The 25,946-nt window shown below is 44.8% G+C and overlaps 1 protein-coding gene across 1 annotated transcript in view; it reads right to left on the bottom strand.

The window, feature by feature from the left end:
- SH3RF2 (SH3 domain containing ring finger 2) overlaps nucleotides 1–25,527 on the bottom strand; it is a 131,143-nt gene extending 105,616 nt beyond the window's left edge. Inside the window, exons 1-2 of the mRNA XM_052643910.1 lie at nucleotides 25,431–25,527; nucleotides 23,834–24,323 (exon numbers count right to left, since the gene is read on the bottom strand). Of these exons, the coding sequence (XP_052499870.1) occupies nucleotides 23,834–24,211 (378 nt within the window). The 5' untranslated portion in view covers nucleotides 24,212–24,323; nucleotides 25,431–25,527. The remainder of the gene's footprint in view (nucleotides 1–23,833; nucleotides 24,324–25,430) is intronic.
- Nucleotides 25,528–25,946: the final 419 nt, after the last annotated feature.

Below are 25,946 nucleotides of genomic sequence, written 5' to 3'. Positions count from 1 at the left end.
ACGAAACAACACATCCGCTAGTCACTCTCTTCCATGTTTTTTTTTTTTTTTTTGCTTAACTTAGTTTGGCAAGGAGTTTTGCAAATTGCAACTGAAAACATCCTCACACATAGAGCTGATAAACTATGTTGACACAAGGGAAATTTTCTTGGATAAGCTGGTCTAAACAGTAATAATAAAAATTGACATTTCAGGTTGACATCTGGTTTGGCCAACTTTTCATGCTTGATAAGTTGATGGCTTCAATCAGCAATTTCAGTTAAAATGATAAAAACCACTGTGGTTCTAAGACAAGGCTAAGTAGATGCCCTGACTTTGAATTCTTTACACCAGAATCACCAAGTTCTTTTAACTGTGAATCACCATTATTATTTGTGTATTTTAGGGTCTTGATTCCTTTCATTCCAGAGAATTCTGAAATAGTTCCCTATCTGCACCTAGGATTTTCTGAGTGTTTACTTCATCTGCCTCTGAAAGGTTATCTCTTTCTCTGGCTCCCTCCTTCCCCACAGGGAGAAAGAGGCAGGATGGTCTGGGGAAGAGTCATCGAGCTTTCCTGAGAAATGAAAAAATTCTAATGACTCAATACATGCTGGTTTCTACTACCAAATTAGGGAAAGACTGTCACAAGTGATAACTAAAGATAACCCTCTAAGGATTTTTCCGTACTACACTCTTCTGAATTGACATGAAGCAAAAAAAAAAAAAAAAAAAAAAGGATGGACACAGATGCAGGAATACAGTGGTTCCTGAAAAATCCTACTGTCTTCAAAAACCATACCAGTTTACCCTCTTCATTTTATCTCCACAGGCAACTTTCCAAGAGTCAAAGCTGGGTAATGCTCGCTGTTGGAGGATGTGTTAGCAAAGCTAATTTCAGCATCTGTATAAAATTTTCCATCAGTGGCGTGCTGCTATCAAATATCACGCTACCTGTGACAGCTCTTTGAGGGACTGCACTTTAACTTCCTGCCTTGTTTTCAATGAAACCAAGAATTGTATTTGTCATCTGCCTTGCCTATTGGACTCTTTTTGATCCCAGTTTTGACCCTACTAATGTATCTTTAAGTGCCAATAGCAATTTTACATGCTGTTCATGTTCTTCCTAGGTAAGAATCTCATCTTCTATTTCAGCAGACTTCCATTGGTAAAAATGCCAGGTTTCCATTTATCAGAAATATTGTATCCCGCTTTCTCCCTCTGCAAGAAGAAATCAGACAGCCATGAACATTAGACACAAATGAGGTATGTCTGCCTGCCCACCTTTAAACAAAAGTCAGGGAAGAAACACTTTAGATACAAGGAAACCAGGGGAACACAGGACTTTAATTTCATTTTAGCTTAGTCAGTATCAGACACAAAGGAGTCTTGGGATTTGGAATCAGGTCTTATTTGTTAAAGTTTCAGGATTATTTCAGTCCAACAGGTATTTACTATGTGCCAGGCAAAGAGCTGGACACGACTAGTGAGCACTCATGCACACAGGCACTGAGCAAGGAGGTGCTGGAAAAGAGCTTTCTTTCTTTCTGGGGTCGTGGAGCTAGAGCGATGTAGCTCTCAGCTGTCTGCTGTCACGTTTCTTGTAGTATGTGGTCGTGATTCTTTTGAGTGCCATGTATCTGAACTCCCTTTCTGTGTTTAGAAAGTCACCCTTCTTATGAATTTTAGTGCATGGGAGAAACTGCCTCAAAATTACGAAGCTGTAAATGCCAGCTTTATCGGTACCACTTTCAACAAGGGGCCAGGCTCTGTCAGTGACAGAGATCTGACTTGGACTTCAAACTGGGAGTGAGTGACACAAGAAGGCACCCAGGGAAGACTCATCTGCACTTCCGTGGGAAGGCGGTGGGGATAATACAAAGGTGACCTCCACCTGCAGTAGTAGGAGGAGGGCCCTGGTGGGCGCAGGGCGAGATTGTGTTCAGTGTCTGCAACGTCCGCCCCGGAAGTCAGCACTTGGTCATTTGAGGTGGTGTTCCTGGCAAAGTGGCCTCAAGTCAGTCTCTGCAGCCTTTCCGGAAATTCTGTGAATTCAGTAATCCTGCCCCTTCTTACTTTTATTCCTACTACCTCTACACTTCGTTGCTGTTTAGTTGCTCAGTCGTGTCCAACTCTCTGTGACCCCATGGACTGTAGCCTGCTAGGCTCCTCTGTCCATGGGATTTTCCAGGCAAGAATACTGGAGTGGGTTGCCATGCCCTTCTCCAGGGGAGCTTCCCGACCCAGGGATAGAACTCTAGTCTTCCGCATTGGCAGGCGGATTCTTTACCACTGAACCAGCAGGGAAGTACACTATTATTACTACTACGATTATTATTTGCGGTGGATTCTCTTGTTTGCAACTAAGAACCCTGGCGGACGCACCTTCTTCCACCCACATTACGGAGAATGTTCTTTGTAACTGGGGAGAATAATGCCGTTATAGGGAAAGGAGTGGAGTTATGATATAGGAGTGATCTGGCAGGACAATCTGGGTCTTTTGAGGTCCTGAGACCAGTTTTCTGAACTTCCCGTCTCATGAGTTAACAAACTCCCACTTCTGTTTGAGCTCATTTGAGGTGGGTTTCTGTCACTTGCAAGTAAAAGAGTTCAGATGAACACAGATGAAAGCAAATGAATATTATGTGTCAGGAGGCTCAAAAAGATTCATCCCCTTTGAGCCAGTAATCACTTTTCTATTTTTTGGAAATAATTTAAAATGTTTAAAAGACAAAACCAAAATAGTGGTTGCTATTAGGGGAATGGTTGCATAAGAAAGGGCTTTCAGAGAACAGTACCCACGAAACTGAGCCACTTGATGCCAATGCCAGGCTCACCTCTTTCTTACCTTTTGTTTCACATAGGAAAGATTTTTCTTTCACTGCCATCCAATCTTGCTCTATGTCTCTCTGTGTAGTTTGTCCCTTGTTCTTTCCCCCAAGTCTTTAGAAACTGCCTCTTGAGGCTCCAAATGGGTGTAAACTGTAAGACCGTGGAAATGTTTACATGCTTTTCAGCCCAAACTGCAGCTGAGGGCCAGAGGTCTCAAAGTGCCCTTACCAGGCCACGCTGCAAAACTACACATGATCTGAATGTGCTCACATTTCTAAAGGAGTGCTTTATGCTGAAATCTGTTTTGGAGGCCTCCAATCCAAGTCCAGCAAACTCATTACAATGGCCTGTGCAAGAGGCAAGGCAGTTAAAATACAGGGTACTCAAGCCAAGATTCAGAAAGCCTGGCCTTGCTCCTGGTATCTATTCACAGGTAAACTGTGTAGCCTTGGCTAGTCTTTTCTTCTTGCTAAGCCTCAGACTCCATATTTGTATAGGAAGACACTGTGGCAGCTGGTTTCTTATGATCCTTTTCAGCTCTCAGCACCTGTGCTTTATGACTCCTTACAAGGTGGCATTTTAAAAGAAAGCCTGAGATAAACTTGGGTTAAGAGCGCCTTTTATGTAACACCCAGTCTCAGTCAGGCCTGAGGCACAGTCATGGGAGGAATTTGTTTGGATGGGTTTCTCCTTTAAAGGAATCTGTCTTTCTGAGTCCTCAGAGACAAGTCTCCTGAAACAGCACCTAAGGATGCAAGACTGACATGGCCCCAAATCTGCTCCTGGCTGGAGGCACCCAGGGAGCTGGTCAGAGTTGGCTCTGGACAACCCAGTGATTCAGATTTTGTTGTTATTGTTCAGACACTAAGTTGTGTCCGACTCTTTGCGACCCCATGAACTGAAGTACGCCAGGCTCCCCTGTCCTTCATTTAATATCAAGAACAGCCATTTGACACAACATTGTAAATCAACTATCAGTCAGTTCAGTTCAGTCGCTTAGTTGTGTCTGACTCTTTGTGACCCCCTGAATCACAGCACGCCAGGCCTCCCTGTCCATCACCAACTCCCGGAGTTCACTCAGACTCACGTCCATCGAGTCCGTGATGCCATCCAGCCATCTCATCCTCTGTCGTCCCCTTCTCCTGCCCCCAATCCCTCCCAGCATCAGAGTCTTTTCCAATGAGTCAACTCTTCGCATGAGGTGGCCAAAGTACTGGAGTTTCAGCTTTAGCATCATTCCTTCCAAAGAAATCCCAGGGCTGATCTCCTTCAGAATGGACTGGTTAGATCTCCTTGCAGTCCAAGGGACTCTCAAGAGTCTTCTCCAACACCACAGTTCAAAAGCATCAATTCTTTGGTGCTCAGCTTTCTTCACAGTCCAACTCTCACATCCATACATGACCACTAAAAAACCATAGACTTGACTAGATGGACCTTTGTTGGAAAAGTAATGTCCCTGCTTTTTAATATGCTGTCTAGGTTGGTCATAACTTTCCTTCCAAGGAGTAAGCGTCTTTTAATTTCATGGTTGTAATCACCATCTGCAGTGATTTTGGAGCCCAGAAAAATAAAGTCTGACACTGTTTCCACTGTTTCCCCATCCATTTCCCATGAAGTGATGGGACCAGATGCCATGATCTTCGTTTTCTGAATGTTGAGCTTTAAGCCAACTTTTCACTCTCCTCTTTCACTTTCATCATGAGGATCTTTAGTTCTTCTTCACTTTCTGCCATAAGGGTGGTGTCATCTGCATACCTGAGATGACTGATATTTCTCCCGGCAATCTTGATTCCAGCTTGTGCTTCTTCCAGCCCAGCATTTCTCATGATGTACTCTGCATATAAGTTAAATAAGCAGGGTGACAATATACAGCCTTGATGTACTCCTTTTCCTATTTGGAACCAGTCTGTTGTTCCATGTCCAGTTCTAACTGTTGCTTCCTGACCTGCATAGAGGTTTCTCAAGAGGCGGGTCAGGTGGTCTGGTACTCCCATCTCTTTCAGAATTTTCCACAGTTTATTGTGATCCACATAGTCAAAGGCTGTGGCATAGCCAATAAAGCAGAAATAGCTGTTTTTCTGGAACTCTCTTGATTTTCCAGTGAATCAGCGGATGTTGGCAATTTGATCTCTGGTTCCTCTGCCTTTCTAAAACCAGCTTGAACATCTGGAAGTTCACGGTTCATGTATTGCTGAAGCCTGGCTTGGAGAATTTTGAGCATTACTTTACTAGCGTGTGAGATGAGTGCAATTGTGTGGTAGTTTGAGCATTCTTTTGCATTGCTTTTCTTTGGGATTGGAATGAAAACTGACCTTTTCCAGTCCTGTGGCCACTGCTGAGTGTTCCAAATTTGCTGACATATTGAGTGCAGCACTTTCACAGCATCATTTTTCAGGATTTGAAATAGCTCAACTGGAATTCCATCACCTCCACTAGCTTTGTTCGTAGTGATGCTTTCTAAGGCCCACTTGACTTCACATTCCAGGATGTCTGGCTCTAGGTGAGTGATCATACCATCATGATTATCTGGGTCATGAAGATCTTTTTTGTACAGTTCTTCTGTGTATTCTTGCCACCTCTTCTTAATTTCTTCTGCTTCTGTTAGGTCCATACCATTTCTGTCCTTTATTGAGCCCATCTTTGCATGAAATGTTCCCTTTATATCTCTAATTTTCTTGAAGAGATTTCTAGTCTTTCCCATTCTATTGTTTTCCTCTATTTCTTTTCATTGATCACTGAGGAAAGCTTTCTAATCTCTCCTTGCTATTCTTTGGAACTCTGCATTCAGATGCTTATATCTTTCCTTTTCTCCATTGCTTTTCACGTCCCTTCATTTCACAGCTATTTGTAATGCCTCCTCAGACAGCCATTTTGCTTTTTTGAATTTCTTTTTCCTGGGGATGGTCTTGATTCCTGTCTCCTGTACAATGTCACGAACCTCCATCCATAGTTCATCAGGTACTCTGTCAGATCTAGTCCCTTAAATCTATTTCTTACCTCCACTGTATAGTCATAATGGATTTGATTTAGATCATACCTGAATAGTCTAGTGGTTTTCTCCACTTCTTCAATTTCAGTCTAAATTTGGCCATAAGGAGTTCATGATCTGAGCCATAGCCAGCTCCCAGTCTTGTTTTTGCTGACTGTATAGAGCTTCTCCATCTTTGGCTGCAAAGAATATAATCAATCTGATTTCAGTGTTGACCATCTGGCGATGTCCATGTGTAGAGTATTCTCTTGTGTTGTTGGGAGAGGGGTTTGTTATGTGACAGTAGAGCATCTTAAAGTCACCAGCTATGACTACATCCGTCTTCCCTGGTGGCTCAGATGGTAAAGCGTCTGCTTGCAATGCGGGAGACCCTGGTTCGATTCCTGGGTTGGGAAGATCTCCTGGAGAAGGAAATGGCAACCCACTCCAGTACTCTTGCCTGGAGAATCCCACGGATGGAGGAGCCTGGTAGGCTACAGTCCATGGGGTCACAAAGAGTCGGACACGACTGAGCGACTTCACTTTCACATGACTACACCCAGCTTTGTCTCTTGATCTCTGTGAGACCCTAAGTAAATCATTCTTTCTGAGCCTCAGTCTCCCTACCTGTAAAATGGGATGAAGGTAAATGGTATCTGTCTCACACAGAAGTTGCAAGAATTAAATGGAAGTGCTTCACATAGTGAGTTTTCAGTGAGGTTAGTGACACATCAAGGGTCCAGTTTGCATGCCCAAATCCATCAAGTTCCATTGTTTCTACTTCCAAGTGTATTATCAAACCCATCCACTTCTCTCCATCAAACATACCATCTTAGTCCAGGTCACACATCCAGAAGACTTGAAATTGATCTTCTATTCAATTGGCTAAAAAAGTTCACTTGGCTTCCTCCATAACATTATACAGAAAATCCTAAATGAACTTTTTGGTCAACCCAATACTTCTATTCTTGTTCCCCAGAAATTCACTTCCCACCCAAGAGCCAAAGTAATATATTAAATTGAAAATCAGGTCAGATGGTGTCCCTGGTTTAGTCTTTCTCATTGTATCCAGGATCCAAGATCCATCTGCTTGACCATGGCTTTTTGGTCCCTATAGACCTTCCCTTGCAACCTTTTCTTATGCCTCTCACCTCACTGCTTATCATCCCTTAGCCAAGTGGGTGTTCGGTCAGTTCCCCAAACTCAGCGAGTTCCTTCTGGGATCAGGCTCATAATGTCCTCCATCACCAGAACCCATCCTCGCCTCATCACAGAGCTCCCTTCTCATCACTCAGATCTCCACACAAATGCCTCCCCTGATCAAGGATCTTCCCTTTCATCCTCTATTTCATATCCTTGTATAGATAAAAGTTAGTTTATACAGCAGACACTTAGCACAATTTGTGATTATTTTGGTTGTTTCGTGTGTATGTAAGTGACACAGTTAGTGCTCTGCCTTTATCTTCTCAGGTCCCATTCCCATTTCTCTGCAATTCAGCTTCATTTCCAATAGCCAGCACCTGCAGTTCTGTTGGAAGACTTCCTTTGAGCTTCTAGAACATACTGTGCCCCTTGGAGTAGCTCTTAACCAATGACTGACAGGTATAGGGGTTTAAATGCCCCAGATCTCTCACCTCTTGGCCACAATAATTCTAAGATCTGAGTTTTACACTGTTTCCCACAGTTTTTCCAAAGGGTTAAGCATCAGTAACCCATTGTGGTGAGTGGCTTCAAAACACACCTTAGCTAGTCACCTCCCTTTCCTGTATGAGGTCCCCACGCCCTGATCAATGTCCTCACACATCCCAAATGATCTACGAGCACTTAACTCTTGTGTCAGAGTCTGATTCCTGGGGGAACCCAACTAAGACCATGGCTTTTTTGTTCTTTTATCGATCCCAGTAGAGTGTACATTTTATGTCTGTCTGTTCATGGTTATATCCTGTGGTCTAGTTTTCTGCCTGGTACATAGTGAGAACACCCAATATATAATTGTGTAATGAGTACCTACTAGTGGTACTACTACTGCAATGTAGCATTTTTTCCTTTCATTGAGTTTAGTTTATACCACTAACCTACCTTGCTTCCTTGGTGGCTCAGATGGTAAGGAATCTGCCTGCGATGCAAGAGACCCAGGTTTGATTCCTGGGTCAGGAAGATCCCCTGGAGAAGGGAATGGCAACCTACTCTAGTATCCTTGCCTGGAGAATTCCATGGACAGAGGAGCCTGGACAGCTACAGTCCATGGGGTTGCAAAGAGTCGGACACAACTGAGCGACTAACACACATATCTTGCACCCACATAATGTTACATGTTTCTTCCCAAATGTACAGAATAAAAAATATTTGTCTTCCATAGTGCTTTCAAGAGTAGCATTCCTGTTACAGTATTGATTTAGCAAGGTTTATTACAGCTGGAGGCTCTTTACTGGAAGAGATCTCAAGAGACATTCTCTAAGACTGTGTCATTGCTTCCTGAAATTCCAGTGTGGAGATACTTCAGAGATCTTTCATAAGACAGAACTGCTTACTTTTTAGATAGTTTGAGCAAAAGGCAACTGGATCCTGGACCAGGTGCTCCCAGTAGAATAAGATGGACAACTATGCAAAAACAGGGGCAATACTAATACTAAACAATAACAAAAACCACCAACACGTAGGAATGTAAATTTGTGTAGCCACTGTGGAGAATAGTGTGGAGGTTCCTCAAGAACCTGAAGATAGAACTACCACAAGATGCAACAATTCCATTCCTGGGCATACATGTGAAAAATACCCAAACCTGTAATTTGAAAAGATACATGCACCCCAATATTCCTAGCAGCACTATTTACACTTGCCAAGATACGGAAGCAACCCAAGTGCCCATCAACAGGTGAATGAATGAAGAAGATGTGGTATACATATATACAATGGAATATTATTCAGCCATGAAAAAGAATGAAATTTTGCCACTTGCAACAATGTGTAAGTTGTGTCCAACTCTTTTGCAACCCCACAGACTGTAGCCTTCCAGGCTCCTCTGTCCATGGGATTTCCCAGGCAACAATATTGGAGTGGATTGCCATTTCTTTCTCCAGGGGATCTTCCTGAGCCAGGGATTGAACCTGCACCTCCTGCATCAGCAGGTGAATTCTTCACCACTGAACCACCAGAGAAGCCTTGAAAAGGGAGAAATTTATGCATCTTTTCCTTTAAAACACAAATTCAAATACTTCTGAATCATTTCCATATTCTGTAAAATCTCTGATACAGTGGAATTCAGAGACTCAGAGAATCTGACTTTTTCTTTACCCATAGTAACTGCTAACATTTAGTAAGCACTCGGATGCATTTCATGTCACAGGGCTGGTTCTCAGCTAAGCCAGGATTAAAAGCTGACTTTCCTGAATTTCAGGCTCTATTTTTCCTTATCTATAATAGACCATTTTGCCTGTCCTGATGACAGGTTTCTGAAAGGAATGGAGCATAAATATTTTGTTCTAACTCTATTTAACTTTGAGAAAAGCAGACCAGCTTTGGATCAAAACCTGACATGTCTCCTGATAACACATCTCCCCAAGGTTGCTCCTCCCACCCCCACTACTCCCACACACTTGTTCCCTTGATCAACTTCTCCCTTTCCTCCTCCTTCCTCCCTGGTTTTTGTTGCCCCGTCTACATCTCCCATGCGTCTGTTCTGCCTTTCTCTATCCCTACCTTTCTCTTTTCTCTGACTCCATTTCCCCCTCTCTGGTCTCCCTCTCTATTCCCCCACTTAGACTCCCTTCTGCTACTTAAACCCTTCAATTTATGACCAAGTGGCATCCAGTTAAGACACAGCTTATCATGCACATGGAGCTGGATTGGTTAGAGATCACCTCGTACTCTGGAAGTCTGTCAACCACTTTAGAATGGTGGTGTTGGTGCCAACAGAAAGTGACCGGCAATGGCAGATGGCGTAGGGCTCCCTGGGGTGCCCAAGGGAGCACCATGCTTGTTCTGGACACCCTAACTGATCTTGTTAAGAGCCCAGCCGTTGGATGTAGGCAAACCTGGTTCAAATCCTGCCTCTTCTTTCATCCGTAAAATGAGAAAGCATCATGGACCTCCAGAGGTTGTTGGGAGAATTCAAGAAAACCATACTTACTTCACAGTGTCTTGCACACGGTGTGTGGTGTGTGATGGTCATAGTTATTAAGGTGCTGATGAGCAATGTCCACCTCCCCCTCTGGCTTCTCTCTCTTTTGGTCCCACCCTCCTTGCCCAGGCCATCAGGACGAGCATTCCATGTGATGAAATTTGCCTGATTCTCTAGGTTGTGGGACAGCAAGTAAAACAGAGAAGTTAGAAAACCCAGGACCTGTCTCAACCGCAAAGTTCTATGATTGTGAATTAAAAAAAAAACTTAAGTTATTCAAAAACTTAAGAAAATGAAAAAATAAATAGAAACATGCATGCATGCTAAGCACTTCAGTCATGTCTGACTCTTTGTGACTCCATGGGCTGTAGGCAGCCAGGCTCCTCTGTGCCTGGGATTTCCCAGGCAAGAATGCTGGAGTGGGTTGCCATGCCTTCCCCAGGGATCTTCCCAACCAGGGATCGAACTTGTGTCTTTTATGTCTCCTGTATTTGCAGGCGGGTATTTTACCTCTAGCACCACCTGGGAAGCCCCCAAAAGAAATGTATTTAATAGCAAATTCTTTTCCTTGCTCATGCAAAGGGAAGTAAAAGGAGTAGATGGAAAGTGTTCCTTTTGTGAAAATACAGGCCCCTGCATCCTGGGCCCTTTTTATGATCTCTCAAGAAGAAGAAAACACTGCCATCTCCTTCTGTTCTTCAATCATCCTATTCCTTCTTCCTTCCAGCATGCAACCAAATCTCCTTAGATTTCCCTCATCCACAAAAGTTCACCACTCCGAGGAGAAACTTGAAATCCAGAAGATTACCTCTCCTGCTTCTCCAGAGGGCCAGAAAGAGAAGTTTTCTCTTTTGCCCCTCCCTTTCTCTGCCATTTCCATATACTGAAGAAAAGCCCCAAATAAGATTTATGGCAGCCCTGCCATTCTCCTATCTAGGCAGCTCGTTAATGTCACAGCCAAGCACCCAATCTGAGCACAGCTCTGCAGAGATCTATTCCTGCTTCATGCCCACTGACTCTGCTGCATTGCCTTGGCAACCAATTAAAATACTCCTATGTGTGTGGCGATATCATCCTTAATTCTGCAAAACCAGGGGAACCTACTCAGAGGAATGCACTTGCCAGTTGTGGTATTCTCTCTATCTAGCTCCATACTGGTCTGACTTCTTTTTTTCACCTCTGAATCCCCTGCAAGCACTTATGTGCCATTCCTAACACACCTGGCCTTGAGTCAGGAAACACCCTGGTCAACAAGACAGGGGCTGAAAGGGATACAGGGGATGAGATAGAGGGGATGTCTCCTTTCCTCTTGTCTCAGGGGAAAACACCAGGGCCTTGAAGATGCTGAATCTAACTGCAGTTTCTTGCATTATCACCAACACTATGCATTCAGTACTTCAATATATATTGAATGCTGGTTGCATTTCAGGCACTCTGCTGGGTACAGAGAAGATAAGACACCCCCTTAACCTCAGGAGCTTACATATGCTGGGAGGCTGGAGGGTAGCCTCTGAGAGCCTGAGGAGGAACCCGTGGCCGACTGGCTTGGGACTTGGGACAGAGGCCTGACTTCCTGGAGGAGTGAAAGGGACACTGAGATGGGCTGCAGCTATGTGGCTATGTGGACCAATTTCCCAGTTAGGCAAGTGGTTCCACACTTGCCTTCTCCAACACTGGCAGGTGGCTGATAACCTTAAACGGGGGTGGTTTGCATCAGGCACCCTGGGAAATATTTGCCTTATTTCTCCTTAGCTTCTCAGGGAAGGTTAACAGTGAATAATCCAAGCTCTCTCATCAATCCTCTTGGCTTTCCATGTTGTGAGTGTGAATGGCAGCCAAAAGGCATATTTTTTCAAACCAGCGGTGTGGGGACCATGATGCCAGGACTCCCCACCCAGTGTACAAGCCTCTTAGTGTATTTTGAGCTTTGCTGTCCTCAGTGTCATGGGTTGCTGTGAATGGTCAAGAATAAGAGTAGCTGCAGGGACTTCCCTGGTGGTCCAGTGGCTAAGACTCCATACTCCCAATGCAGGGTCTGGAGTTCAATCCCTGGTCAGGGAACTAGACCCCACATACCACATCTAAAGTGTTCACATGCAGCAGCTAAAAACCCCAGGTGCCACAACTAAGACCCAGTGCAGCCAAATAAATAAATAAAAAAAATTAAAAAGAAACAAAAGACCAGCTACATTTAGGTCTTCCCTGGTGGCTCAGTGGTAAAGAATCCGCCTGCCAATGCAAAAGATGCGGGTTTATCCCTGGGTCAGGAAGATCCCCTGGAGAAGGGAATGGCAACCCACTCCAGTATTCTTGCCTGGAGAGTCCCATGGACAGAGGAGCCCGGTGGGCTACAGTGCATGGGACTGCAAAGAGTCAGACATGACTGAGTGACTAGACAACACGCTGCATTAAAAAAATAAAATAAAATGCAACCTTAACAACTGCCCTGAACACAAACACAGGATTGCTCAGTTTTGATCTGCAGTCATTTCCTCCCATTGTGTTTTCTTATATGAACTCTTCTTGAGCACAAACCTCGTGTGTGTGAAGTAGACAAAATGGTAGCAGTCATCTCAGATTTGTAGAGTTAAATGAGATTCTGTAGATTCTGTAGTAAAGAGTGCTTTACCCAGTGCCTGACACAGTAAGTCCTTTGTTTTAACACTTATTACCTGCCTCGTAATTATTACCTCAAGTGGCTGCCTCCCAAAAGTCCATGAGCTCTTTAAGGCAGGGTTTCAGCCATTTTGGTGAATTACTCAGTTTTCCTGGGTCTCTTCCATGTGTACATGTTAATAAGAATCATATATTATTTGCTTTTGTTCTTCACTAGAGCCTGGCATTGGGTCTTACTCATAAAAGGCATCCTGTATATGCTTGCTGATTGAATGAGGCATAGGAAATAATAATAATGCCTCACAATTATTATCAGGAAGTAGTATGTGTCACGCCCTGTGCTAAGAACTTTACAAGAATTGTCTTGACTTATCCTCCAAATGAAGCCACGATCACTGTGACCCCCATGTCTTCAATGCAGTAAAACAGCAGGCTGACCGCAATAAGCGTGGTAGTGCTTTACAAGCTAACCTGCCTGGGTGAGTGCAAGCAGACAGCTCACCCTTACTAGGAGCTCACCTCGTCCAGACCCTGTGCTAAGCACTTTCCAGGAACTGCCTTCTTGAATCCTCCCAAGAACCCCAGGAGCTAAGTTTCCTATTGTCATCTTGTAACAATGATGCTCAGAGCTACTAAACGACTTGACCAGAAGCATACAGCCAGCACACATGAATGGAGAGCCTTGGTTCTGAATCACAGCATTATCTTGTTTGCTTATCTCATTGGAAGTCTAAGGTCAGAAGCAGCAGAAAACTAGAATAGATATTTAAAAATGACATTAAAAGACTTATTCCTCTTACCCACAAAGAAGTTTAAAAATATACATGTGAATATCTATTTGTCTATCTATCTACACACACACACACACACACACACACACACACACACACATACACACCAGGAGGCAATGAGGAGCTATTAACTGGTACCGAGTTTCAGTATGGGATGATGAAAATTTCTGGAGACAGATGGATAGTGGTGACGGGTGCACAACAACATAAATATCCTTAATGTGATGCCCTATACACACAAAAATGCTAAAGATGCCAGTTTTATGTTCTCTATATTATACACATGTGTGACATAGGTTTGTCAGCCTGAGAGGTGCAGGAGCCGTGTTCCTACCTGAAATGCTGCTTCCCTCATGGAGGAGGCCAGGCCAATTTAGTACATTACTCACTGGCAAATTCTTCTGATGCTCCGTCCTTTCTGTCACTGGGGCTAAGTATAAATTAACTCACTATGAATATTTTTCCCACCATCAGAGCAGTACATAGCATTTGTGGATTCCAATACAGGAATTTGGTCATATATGGAAACACATTTCCTCTCTTCTTAGGGTTAACAATTCATGAGCTAAGTGGCTTTGAACTTGGCCCACTATGTTTTCTGCGCGGTATGGTCTGTCCGTCACCCCAAAGGTATTTAATAAGGTGATTCACCTCCAGAATATTTCATCCACCACGTGGCTTTATGCCTAATATAATATGCTGCTCATTCCTCATAGAGCTTTGTCATGGCTCAATTCAGGAAGAGTTCATTTCCATATTATGAGGGGTTATTATTCCATGACTCCATAAAGTCTACCAAAAACATGAATGTGTTCATTCATTAATTCAAAAAACATTTGAGGGTTCCTAATCTGGGCCAGGCTGTAGGTATGTGCTCCAAGCATGGTACTGAGACCCAGACCAGGACAAGTTGCCTGTTGTGCTGGTGCTTGGATAAAATATTGGAAAAATGGCAGAGATCTAAAGTGAACTCAGCTGCTATTTGAGTCCTGGACTCTGAGCCCATGAGCATTCCTGCTGTGAACTTTCAATGGTGTGAGCTTTCAAGATGGAGCCTGGCACATAGCAGGCACCTAGAAGCAGTCTGTTGAATGCCCTGGCTTCTGAGCCAGGCATCGGGAGCAGTGTGACCCTGGCGGCTGACACAGACCCAAGTTGCAGGAAGCAGCTCATGACGAATAGACTTGTCTTTCCCTGCCCTGTGCTCCCCCATTGCTGCGGATGTGCTGGCCAGTGCTCCTGCATGCTGGGGTTATCAGGTAACCTGACCATTTCAATGAAAAAGAGTGGTCCGTCTGCCAGTGAAGTGGGAACTGCTCCTCAGTTTACCCAGGGAGCTTGGCCATCTCTTCAGAGCAGAGATATCTTGTTTGGCTGCTCTGAATCCATCAGGTAGATACAACCCATAGGCCACGTGATTATGTGGAAGCAGACACAGAGAGACTTAATTACAGAGTAACTGACATGTGCCTTCCTAGTGGTGGTTTTGAAGCAGATAACCAGTCATGCCAACTCCTCTCCACCTTTTTCTCCCTCTCTTCCAACTTCCATTCTGTTCAAGATATCCCATCTTCCATAGCCCTCACGTGCCCAGACTAGACCCTGCCTTTTCATTCTCTGACTGTGTCCTTCCTACCATTAAAATGTCCATATTTTTTAAAGGATGTTTCTTTCCCTTAACCTGAACCACCTCCTCATCTGACATTTTCATAAACCAATATCTTTTGAGTCTGACTTCTTTGTCTTAATCACTTTATTCGGTTATATATATATACACCAAAAATGTACTCTTTTTAAGTGTATGATTTGATGAATTTAGACAAACCTATATAACACCACATAAAACATTTGCATTACCCAAAAAGCACTATAGTTTGCCATTTCTGGAATTTTATATAAATGGAATCAGACAATATGTACTCTTCAGTAAGACAGTCCTTTTTTCATATCTTAACATTTCTAAAATTGGATGTATCTTACAGTGAACATCTAATATAGTAGTGCTTTTTAAATTCCCTTTATGGCTATAACTAAATAATGTATCTTATAATAGATAATATCTTTGAATCAGGGATATGTATGTATATATTTATACACATATGCTTAATACATGTATCTAATTAGTTGGTTTTTTCTTTGGAGGGAATGATGCTGAAGCTGAAACTCCAGTACTTTGGCCACCTCATGCAAAGAGTTGACTCATTGGAAAAGACTCTGATGCTGGGAGGGATTGGGGGCAGGAGGAAGAGGGGATGACAGAGGATGAGATGGCTGGATGGCATCACTGACTCGATGGACGTGAGTCTGAGTGAACTCCGGGAGTTGGTGATGGACAGGGAAGCCTGGCGTGCTGCGATTCATGGGGTCGCAAAGAGTCGGACATGAGTGAGTGACTGAACTGAACTGAACTGACCATCAGACAGTAAGCACTGGGAAGGTAGAATCTTTACTTTCTTGTGTAGATTCCCAAAGTACCTATGGCTGACTACTGACAGAAGCTAGGGGACTTCGTTGATGGTCCAGTAGTTAAGATTCTGTACTTCCAATGCAAGGGATGTGGGTTTGATCCCTGGTGGGTGAACTAAGACTCCATATAATGTGTGTCATGACCAAAAAATAAAATGATAGGAGCTAAATAAATACTGCAGAAACTGGTGGTAGCAAGTTTCAAACAAACAGTTTTCCAAAAATATCTTCTAACGACAAAAACTTGCCTACAACTCTTCTTGGAATGCATCAATAGTCTCTAATTATAATAGGGATTTTCTTTGAGGGCTCAGCTATCTCTGCATTAGTACAAGACAACATTTCCCAAAATTTGTTCTGTGGACAATTAATATAACTCAAGGCACTAATAAAAGTCTTAGGGTTACCACTGTCACAGGAATTTGGGAAACATTTCTTATCATTGTCTGCTCCTTGGAGATTCACCATTCTTTAGCACTAAAAGGACGGAAAAGTCCTGCAGCAAAGATAAAAGGTTTAACTCTGTTTCAACCTCAGGTTTCTTTGACTCTGGAGCTTTATGGAACCTCCATTAATCACTTGCATAATACAGTTTGTCAAAGACAGATCTAAGACATAAGCATAGATTTGAAAATGAGAAAGAGGAACTTCCCTGGTGGTCCAGTGGTTGAAAATCTGCTTTCCAATGCAGGGGACACAGGTTTGATCCTTGGTCCAGGAACTAAAATCCCATATGCCACAGGGCAACTAAGCCTGAGCACCACAGCTACTGAGCCTAGGTGTTCTAGAGCCCATGCTCTATAGCAAAAAAAGCCCCTGTGCGATGCAACTTAGAGAAATCCTGTGTGCCCAATGAAGGGCCTGCACACCTCAACAAAGACCCAGAGCAGTCAAAATAAAATAATAAAAATAAACTAAATTAAATAAATGAAAAAGGGGGAAGATATTGAGATCGAAGAGAACCATATATGAGCTGGTCCCTGCTCAGCCAAAAGCTATGCAGTGGCATCTGGAATGAGATAGATGGGGATGCTGTTTGCGTGTCAAGGGCTGAACAAGCACTTTCCCTTGTTCCATACTGTCTTCATAGTATGAAGGGACACGTGGGCAGACAACCTTTCCTAAGAGGCATCGAAACAACACAAAGTATGCACTGCCTAATCCCTTAGGTGACACGCCCCACTGCACATGATGGATAATTGAGGTTGAGTAAGGAGAACCTTCCGCCCCAGCCATCTGCTTGGGCCATCTCCACCAGGGGATGCACTGCTGTTTGTCTACTGGCCGGATACCTCTAACTGATGAGAAAACTGAAGCAGTTAATAGAATAGTTTGCTAGAACAGAGAGAAGCCCACCCACAGGAATTACCCTGATTGCTTAAATGATGGCAAAATCCTTCTCCACAATAGCACTGACCCAATATACACAGACACGAAGGGACATCAGAGCAGGCCAGGTGAAAATCATGTAGAGACTCAAAGAAATGTACAAGAGCTTCCTTTCATTTTTAAAAATATTATTTTAAACATTGGCATACAGTAAAATTGACTTTTTCCCCTCCTGGCATATATTCATATGAATGTTAACACATATATAGATTCATTTAACTGTCACCACAAACAGGATACAGGATAGTCCCTTCATCCCATAAAACTCCCTCACGCTATCCTTTATAAATCTTCTCCCAACCCATAACCCCTGGTCACCACTGAAAACCACACTTTTTCATCACTGTAGTTTTGTCCCTTTGCTTTTGGGCTACACCACTTGGCATGTGGGATCTTAGTTCTCCAACCAGGGATCGAACCCAGGCCACCTGCATTGGGAGCATGGAGTCTTAACGATCGGACCGCCAGGGAAGTCCCTAGTTTTGTCTTTTCACGAACCCCTTTTTCTTTTGTTATCCCCTTCGCTTAATTTTTGAACAGAGGTCTCTGTATGTTTATGTGTGGGTACAAAGAGCTCCAAATCCAGTGCTCCAAACTTTGTCCTTTATTGTTACCATTTTGTTATTTAACATTCACCATAGTATACTAAGCATTTTACATACATCATCTCATTGTAGCCTTATGACATATGTACACCGTTAATATCACCATTGCACAAATATGGAAACTGGGGATCAGAGAGGTTAAGTGATTTGCTTGAGGCCTCACAACTCAAAACTAATTGAATACTAGCACAAACTCAGCTCTGTTTGACCACAGTCCTTAAACAGTAATCAGTGAAATGGGGAGGACTGTAACTAAGAAGGTGGTATATTGACAGAGGTTGGGGGTCAAGTCAGTTTGGAACCATATGGTTTTGTAAAAGGTTTGCAAATGTGGGAGGAGCCGGAGAACTATCTGGGTCTCCTGACTTCTCAAACTTGGCTCCTCCACTTGCCACATCCAGGCCTCGCTGACCCAGTGCCATCTGCCTGCTATCTTCAGGGGCTTAGGATGGTTTTAACTGCCTTGCAAATTTAGCAGAGATGACCATGTGTGTCCCAGCACTGCTGTAGGACACAGCAGCTGAGACCCAGGAAAGGGCCTGGATGCCCTTTGTTTTCTCCCCAGCCTCAGTTCCCCCCTGTGCCTTTGACCTCATTTTTCCATCTCAGCTGCTTGCCACACCAGCTGAAGAAGTTTCTAGGACACAGCCACCTGGTCTGTGTGCTGGAGGTGGCAGGTGTGTTCTCGCTGAGGTAGGGTGAGCAAGATAGGAATGTGTGTGGTTGGCATGATGTTTAACAAAGAAGGGAGAGAGTCTGGCCCTGCAAGACCCAGGACGGCGACATTTGTGTTGGGGATAGAAAGATGCAGGGGAAAGGAAAGACAGATGCTGAGGAGGCGTTGGCAATGCTGGGAAGCTGGACCAGGTTGCTGCTCTGTGTATGGTGTTTTGCTGAGCTCGCCATTTGCAGAAGAGAAGCTGGCAAGTATTGTTTTCTCCTAGAATCCATTCCTAGCTCCTAAAGGGTCTTGGAAATGAGCTACCAAGCCAGCTCATGCTGGGAGGAATCACACACCTGAATTATGGCCTCACATCCTTTGGAGACACACATACCAACCAAAAATCAGGGTACCAAAGACCGTCTCTGGGGGACACTTGATTAACAGGAGATGGTGCATAATTTAGTGTGGAAAGTCTCGAGTTGCTTTAATAACAATAACAATACCAGCTAAAATTTATTGAGCACATAATATGAACCAGTCATGGTGCTGCAAGCTAAGTGACATGAATTGTCTCATTTATTTCTCCCCAAAAACCCTCAGCCAAAGCCTTTGATTGTGTGGATCACAATAAACTGTGGAAAATTCTGAAAGAGATGGGAATATCAGACCACCTGACCTGCCTCTTGAGAAATCTGTATGCAGATCAGGAAGCAACAGTTAGAACTGGACATGGAACAACAGACTGGTTCCAAATAGGAAAAGGAGTACGTCAAGGCTGTATATTGTCACCCTGCTTATTTAACTTCTATGCAGAGTACATCGTGAGAAACGCTGGACTGGAAGAAACACAAGCTGGAATTGAGATTTCTGGGAGAAATATCAATCACCTCAGATACACAGATGACACCACCCTTATGGCAGAAAGTGAAGAGGAGCTAAAAAGCCTCTTGATGAAAGTGAAAGTGGAGAGTGAAAAAGTTGGCTTAAAGCTCAACATTCAGAAAACGAAGATCATGGCATCCGGTCCCATCACTTCATGGGAAATAGATGGGGAAACAGTGGAAACAGTGTCAGACTTTATTTTTCTGGGCTCCAAAATCACTGCATATGGTGACTGCAGCCATGAAATTAAAAGATGCTTCCTCCTTGGAAGAAAAATTATGACCAACCTAGATAGCATATTCAAAAGCAGAGACGTTACTTTGCCGACTAAGGTCCGTCTAGTCAAGGCTATGGTTTTTCCTGTGGTCATGTATGGATGTGAGAGTTGGACTGTGAAGAAGGCTGAGCACCGAAGAATTGATGCGTTTGAACTGTGGTGTTAGAGAAGACTCTTGAGAGTCCCTTGGACTGCAAGGAGATCCAACCAGTCCATTCTGAAGGAGATCAGCCCTGGGATTTCTTTGGAAGGAATGATGCTAAAGCTGAAGCTCCAGTAGTTTGCCACCTCATGTGAAGAGTTGACTCATTGGAAAAGACTCTGATGCTGGCAGGGATTGGGGGCAGGAGGGGAAGGGGATGACCGAGGATGAGACGGCTGGATGGCATCACTGACTCGATGGACGTGAGTCTGAGTGAAGTCCGGGAGTTGTTGATGGACAGGGAGGCCTGGCGTGCTGCGATTCATGGGGTCGCAAAGAGTTGGACACGACTGAGTGACTGAACTGACTGAACAACCCTCAGAGGTAGGTACTGCTATTATCTCCAGGTTTCAGAAGGGGAATTGGAGGCTGGTCCTGAGGTTCATCCAAAGTATGCAACTATCGAGAGGCAGAATCAGAATCCGAATTGTGGCTTTTTCAATGCCTAACTTTGCAAGTTTTTAGCTTCACTGCTTTCCTCCCTGTTCTAAATCAGAAATATTATTAAAGGGTAGTGGAGGAAGGAGGAAGAGCGATCAGCAATTCAGAAGCCTATAATCTTCTCGAAGACTTGCAAAGTTCCTTTGGCTCGGCCACAATACGGGAAGGAATAAGAACCAGTGACATCAGCACTGACATGGGTCCTCCAGGAGTCTGTTGATCTTACCTATTGGCTTGAAATAATTGCATGCTGTAGAAACCTACAGCCATTTCTCAAGTTTTCTTTTTACACAACTGGCTTGGGAGGGTTTTAGACAGGTAGGCACAATGGACTATTTTTGTTTTTCTCTCTTGGGTTGGCACGATGAAGTGTGGCTCTTGGTTCCACCCTGGCATACTGGCTAGCACAGAAAGTACCAGACCCCTTTGAGCCAACAGAAAGATCTCAATGAGCTTGTTTTTTAGATGAGGCAAGGTGAGCAGAACAGACTGTGGACTTAAAAAGCTCCTGAACAGGAAATTAAATGAACTCTTTGAGACTGTCACCTTAACACTGAGTCCTCTGGAAGAGGTATTTTGCAAAATGGTACCCCATGACAACAGGTTGTTTATGCCCGATTAGTAGAGTACTTTATACTTATTTTTACACTGGCCTGGACTCTTTGTAGACTCAAGTTCAATAATAACACCTATTACACTCTCCTGCAAGGACTATCACTCCTGCTGTGTTTTGTAGAATGTCTCATGCACGACAGGGCACAATAAACAGTCAATAATAATGTTTACTATGATAACGATCTTCCAAATGCCTTTCATCTAAGGATCTCAAAGTGCCTTGAAAACACTCATTAGTTAAGCCTCACCATGGCTCTCCACTCTTATAATACATTTTCCCATTTTACAGAATTTTAAATTGAGACCCAGCAAGCTGAAGTGGCTTGCCCACAGTCATATGGTCAGTTTAAATGAATGATAATGATGATGCTTTGCATTTACCCAGCATAGGTTTTCTAAAGTGATATGAGTATGTTTTAAAGATAATGTTTACACTATCCTGGAGGGAGAAGGGTAGCAAATATTATTAAGAGTTGACTGGGTTGGGTAAACTGAGGCCAAGAGGGCAAGTATCTTGATGAGGGTTTGACTGAGGATGTAAGGCCACACCTCCACCTCTCAGAACAGTGTGTAGACTCTCAGATAATCTGCAATTATCTGAACCCAGGGATGCACCATTGCTTTAACACTTCAGGAGAGTCAGCTAGATCTGGGGGGAGTAAAACAGGATGCAGAATTGGAGCTGTATTTACATCCAGGAATAGTTTGTTCACATCCCCACTGAGAGAGTCAAAAGGTATGAAATGAGCCACATGGAGAAAGGTGGGCTCAGGAAAGGGAGGAAATGGGTGAGGGTGTGGAGTGGCCCCTGGCTCTGCCCTCTCACAGAGCATCTTCACTAAACCAGGTGCTGCTGGAAAGCAGGTGCCCTCAACGGCTTGGTTTGTTTTAGCCTCATGGCAGGACTCGGTCCAGTGCAGCTCAGAGGATGGGCACAACCCCGTCACCCGCCCCTTGGTCTGAAGTGATGGGTCCTCGTGAAAGACTTCCAGGGACATGCAGGTTCTTACTGGCTGTCTCTTATTCCTATAAGAGAATAAGAGCTCTAGTTCCTGTAGCTCCCCATTGCCAGGAGGGACCTGGGAATTTGCTGTGATTCAAGAAGTAGGTAGCTGTGGATCCATCTGTTGCTACCTTTTCTTAGCAACATAGCCACATCAAAAAGAAGAAAGCATGCACAAAAATATGCGAAGATCATAGGGGACTTGCCTCCTCCCAGTCTCCCAGCACTCTCTGAGTGATGGATGATACTCCGCCCTGCAGGGAGGCAAGTCGGACTTTGCAGGGTGAGGGAGGAGAGAGGTTGCTGGGTCTCAGGAATTCAAAGGGAGATCTGCTGACCCGAGGTTCAGCCTGATGCTCTGTAAACACAGCCTGCCTGAGAAAGCTGGAGCCCCTACCCCTCCTCTTCCAAGCCTGTGGATTCTGATTGTTGACTAGACCCAGGGCTAACAAGGAGCCTTAAAGGAGGGCACCAAGCCCTTTTGTGGAATGTGCTCTCACACAATGGCAACAAAAAGTCTGCTGTGAAGAAATCTCCCTGAAGCCCGGTTTCTTCCTGCTCTCCTTTTGGAAAGTTTCCACACTACCCTGCTGCATGGGTGGCTTAAGGGTGCAGGGAGCCCAAGGAGTAATAGGCTGTTGAGAAGAATATTTTGGAAACTTGTCCTGAATGCACTCCCGAGCCTATTGTCCTTCGTTGGGAAGGAGTCCGGGGAAGACCCTCCCACCCTCTGCTACTCTTCACAGCAGGGAGTCATGGTTAAAGTCGTGGTTAACTGCCAGGGTTAAAGCTTGCTTTATGTGGCAGTTCACAGAATTTCTGAGTATGCCAACCACCCACCCATGGTGTGCCATGCCCACTTGGACACACTGACTCTGGGGATGACAGCCAATAATCCTCCTGGAGCCACAGGACCATGATCTTCTCTTGAGTTATCCCCTTCCCCAGCTTCCCAGAATGAGGCTCACAGGCAGGTCATATAAAGTCCCGAGGATGTGCCCACAAGGCTGGACAGGATGATTCACGTTGTCCAAACACAAAATGCATTACTGGGTGATCTCCTGTGGCTCACCTAGAGGCTCTGATGTGCATTTTCTGTATGGTTTATTCGTTTTGTAAAGTAAGACACATCTTCGGGGCTCCTGTACATGTCGGTTGTACTTCACAGCCCAGCCTTTCCTGTCAATCACTCCACCCACATAGATGCTTCCTTCCTGATCGAACTTTGTGCGTCCAGTGTCTTGATAACTTTGAGTGATTGTGAACGAGCATTGTCATCATGGCACTTTATGACTGGGAGTGGAAAGATGGATTTGGGTAAAATGCAAACAAAACCTGACATTTAGTAACTTATCTGAGATTGCAAAAGTGACAAGCTGTTGGATTTGTTTTTCTTTTTCTCATCCTCTGTGCATTTCCCATGCCCTGGTTTGGCCTCAGAACAGCAGAAATGAAAGACCAAGAATATAATCAAAGGACTTCCCAGGTGGTCCAGTGGTTCAGAATCCGCTTGCCAATTCAGGGAATACGGGTTGGATCCCTGGTCCTGGAAGATCCCACATGGCAGTAGTAACTAGGCTGTGTACCACAACTACTGACGCAGGCTCTAAGCCCGTGCTTCCAAACAAGAGCAGCCACTGCAATGAGAAGCCTGCACACCACAAGAAAGACCCAGTGCAGTAAAAAATAAACACATAAATAAATAAACAGTCAAGAAGGCTTTCCATGTTCTACCACCTTCTGGACCAGAAGCAGGGAGGACCTGGGTAGCTTTAAGAATTTTAAGAGTTCCTGATTGGACTGGATAGGCTCAGGGTTCCACTGAGTCTCAGTACGACAATCACCACCCACAGAAACTTATCCTCAGGGAATCCTCGGCAGCGGCTCTTTGAAACAGAGCTAAAAGAAGAGAAGCCCCAGCTGCTGGCGCGCACAAACCCAACCTCCAAGGAAACACGAAGGAACAGATGAGATCTTTCTTACCCCATCCATGTGGATTCTGACGTTAGGCACCAGCCGGAAAGGACTGCACTGCGGACCTCTGGGGTGAGTCCTGCTCCTCCTGCCGTCCTGCGGGGTCAGCACGCCAGGCCGGCGGAAGGACCCCCCTCTCCCCGAGCCCTGTCCGGCCCGCACGCCGTCCAGGAGGCGCACGAGCAGCAGGTTGGCTGGCAGCGCCTCGATGCTGCAGAACACCAGGGTCCTGCACTCGGGGCACCTCAGCTCCTTGTGGGCCTTGAAAATCCTCTGGAGACATGGCTTGCAGAAGGTGTGCTGGCAAGGGAGAACTTTGGCGGTGACATCGAGCTTTTCAAGGCACACGGGACACTCCAGAAGATCAAGTAACGTCACGTCATCCATTTTATTTTAAAACTCCAGTCCTGACCTGGAGGGGCAGAGTCCACATGGTCTGGTCAGCTGAGCCAGTGGGGCAGAGACGGGGCTTCTTGAGAGCGTCAGGATGCCCGCTTGTCTGAAGGAGAAAGGAAGACGGAAAAAATTGTGATTGCCTTCAGAGGTATATCCCACCTACAGGAGGCAGAGCCTCATAAGGCGGTTCGCAGGGACTTTTGTTTCCGCACCCAAGTTTCAGATGACTCATTCTGATTCAGTGCTAGCAGGTAGAGACCTCGACTCCTGCCTGCTGGAGGACGCGAGGGAGCAGCTAATACAGCTTCTGACTGCTTGCCGGACTAACTTACTCATTGCCTCTCCGTGAGCAAGGCGACAGAAGGGAGACAGAACTGACCCGGGGCTCCAAGGAGGAAGCTTTCCAGCACTCCGTCTGGATCTCAAATGAAAGGCCCCTCAGGATGTAATTTCCCTGAAGCTATTTTCTCTCTTTCTCTTCTTTAAGTGTATCTGTTATCTGCATCACACTGATAACAAGCTGTTTACATAAGTGTATGGGAATCTCCCGTAGTTGTAGAATTCTGTCCTTCACAGTACATCTTCCCCCTTTATTTTGTTCTAGCAATGTACAATTTCTACGAGAACCTAATTTTCAAAAATTGTTTTGCCTCAACTCCAGGCTGTGGAGCTTGAAAGTTTTTTCTTTCTTTTCGTTCCTCTTTTTTTCCCGCCTTCTTACCTTGATTATCTTAGCCTCAGAGACACTATCCCTCCCATAGATAAAGTTGCACAGCCTGTTTTGTTACTTTGACAACTGTTCTGTTTCAACTGAAGCAGATAGGAATTTGGGATTGTGGTCACAGCCTGCAAGAACCAAGATGGGGCAGCCAATACAGGGGTGTGTGTGTGTGTGTGTGTGTGTGTGTGTGTGTGTGTGCGCGCGCGCGCGTGCGTGTGTGTATTCTGAAAATTATCCTTGTTCCAGAAACAGTTTCCTTGTGGGTGTCTTAGAAGTCCCCCTCTTAAGGAAAGTGGCTTGGGAACAGGTCCCGGTCCCTCTCAGCTCCAGGGCTTAGGGGAACGCTAGCGGGAGGGTTGGCACGAGCCAGTGGCCCCACTGGTGGAGACAGGCAGACAGGACAAGCCAGGCTGGGAGAAGGCGCCCGGCCTTCTGAGACAGCTCCAAAGATGTCAGCACGCGGAGGTGTGCGGGGTGGGGGCCACTAACCTTGAGCTTGCCACCCGGGTCTGAGTTCAGCTCAGCACTGTCCTCGATGCTCCGCCAGGCTCCCTCCACCGGCTTCCGTTTCCCCTGGAGCTGCTGCTGCCGCTTTGAAAACTTTAACTCGAGTCTTAACTCATTTCAAGGATCGCCTTACCCAGCCCGGTTAACGCTTTCACCGCCGTTCTGCCCTTTGCGCTCTCACAGTCCGCTACCAATCGTTCCCTCCTTTGTGGGAGTCGATTTCAGGGAAAAGATTACAAGCGGGTAAAATACAAGTCAATTTCCTCTAAGGTTAAGTATTTACAAAGTTTATACTTCCCCTTCCTCATTTTCTGTCCTTTCCCGGAAATTGAAACACACTCAAGTTATGAACATGCCAAGGTGATTGTGTTTATTTCAAACCTTTATGAGGATTTCCTGAAAAGTTCAAGCGTATTAAGGTAGCTGTGAACACAAAGATAAACTGGTCACCTAAAAAGTACTGCTCTATAAAATCAGCCAGTCCTTGAACTGTGAGAT

The sequence above is a fragment of the Budorcas taxicolor genome, chromosome 7, assembly GCF_023091745.1.
Source record: "Budorcas taxicolor isolate Tak-1 chromosome 7, Takin1.1, whole genome shotgun sequence".
NCBI lineage: Eukaryota > Metazoa > Chordata > Mammalia > Artiodactyla > Bovidae > Budorcas > Budorcas taxicolor.
Note: the sequence above shows the minus strand (reverse complement) of the source record. Positions and strands in the feature narration are given on the sequence as shown.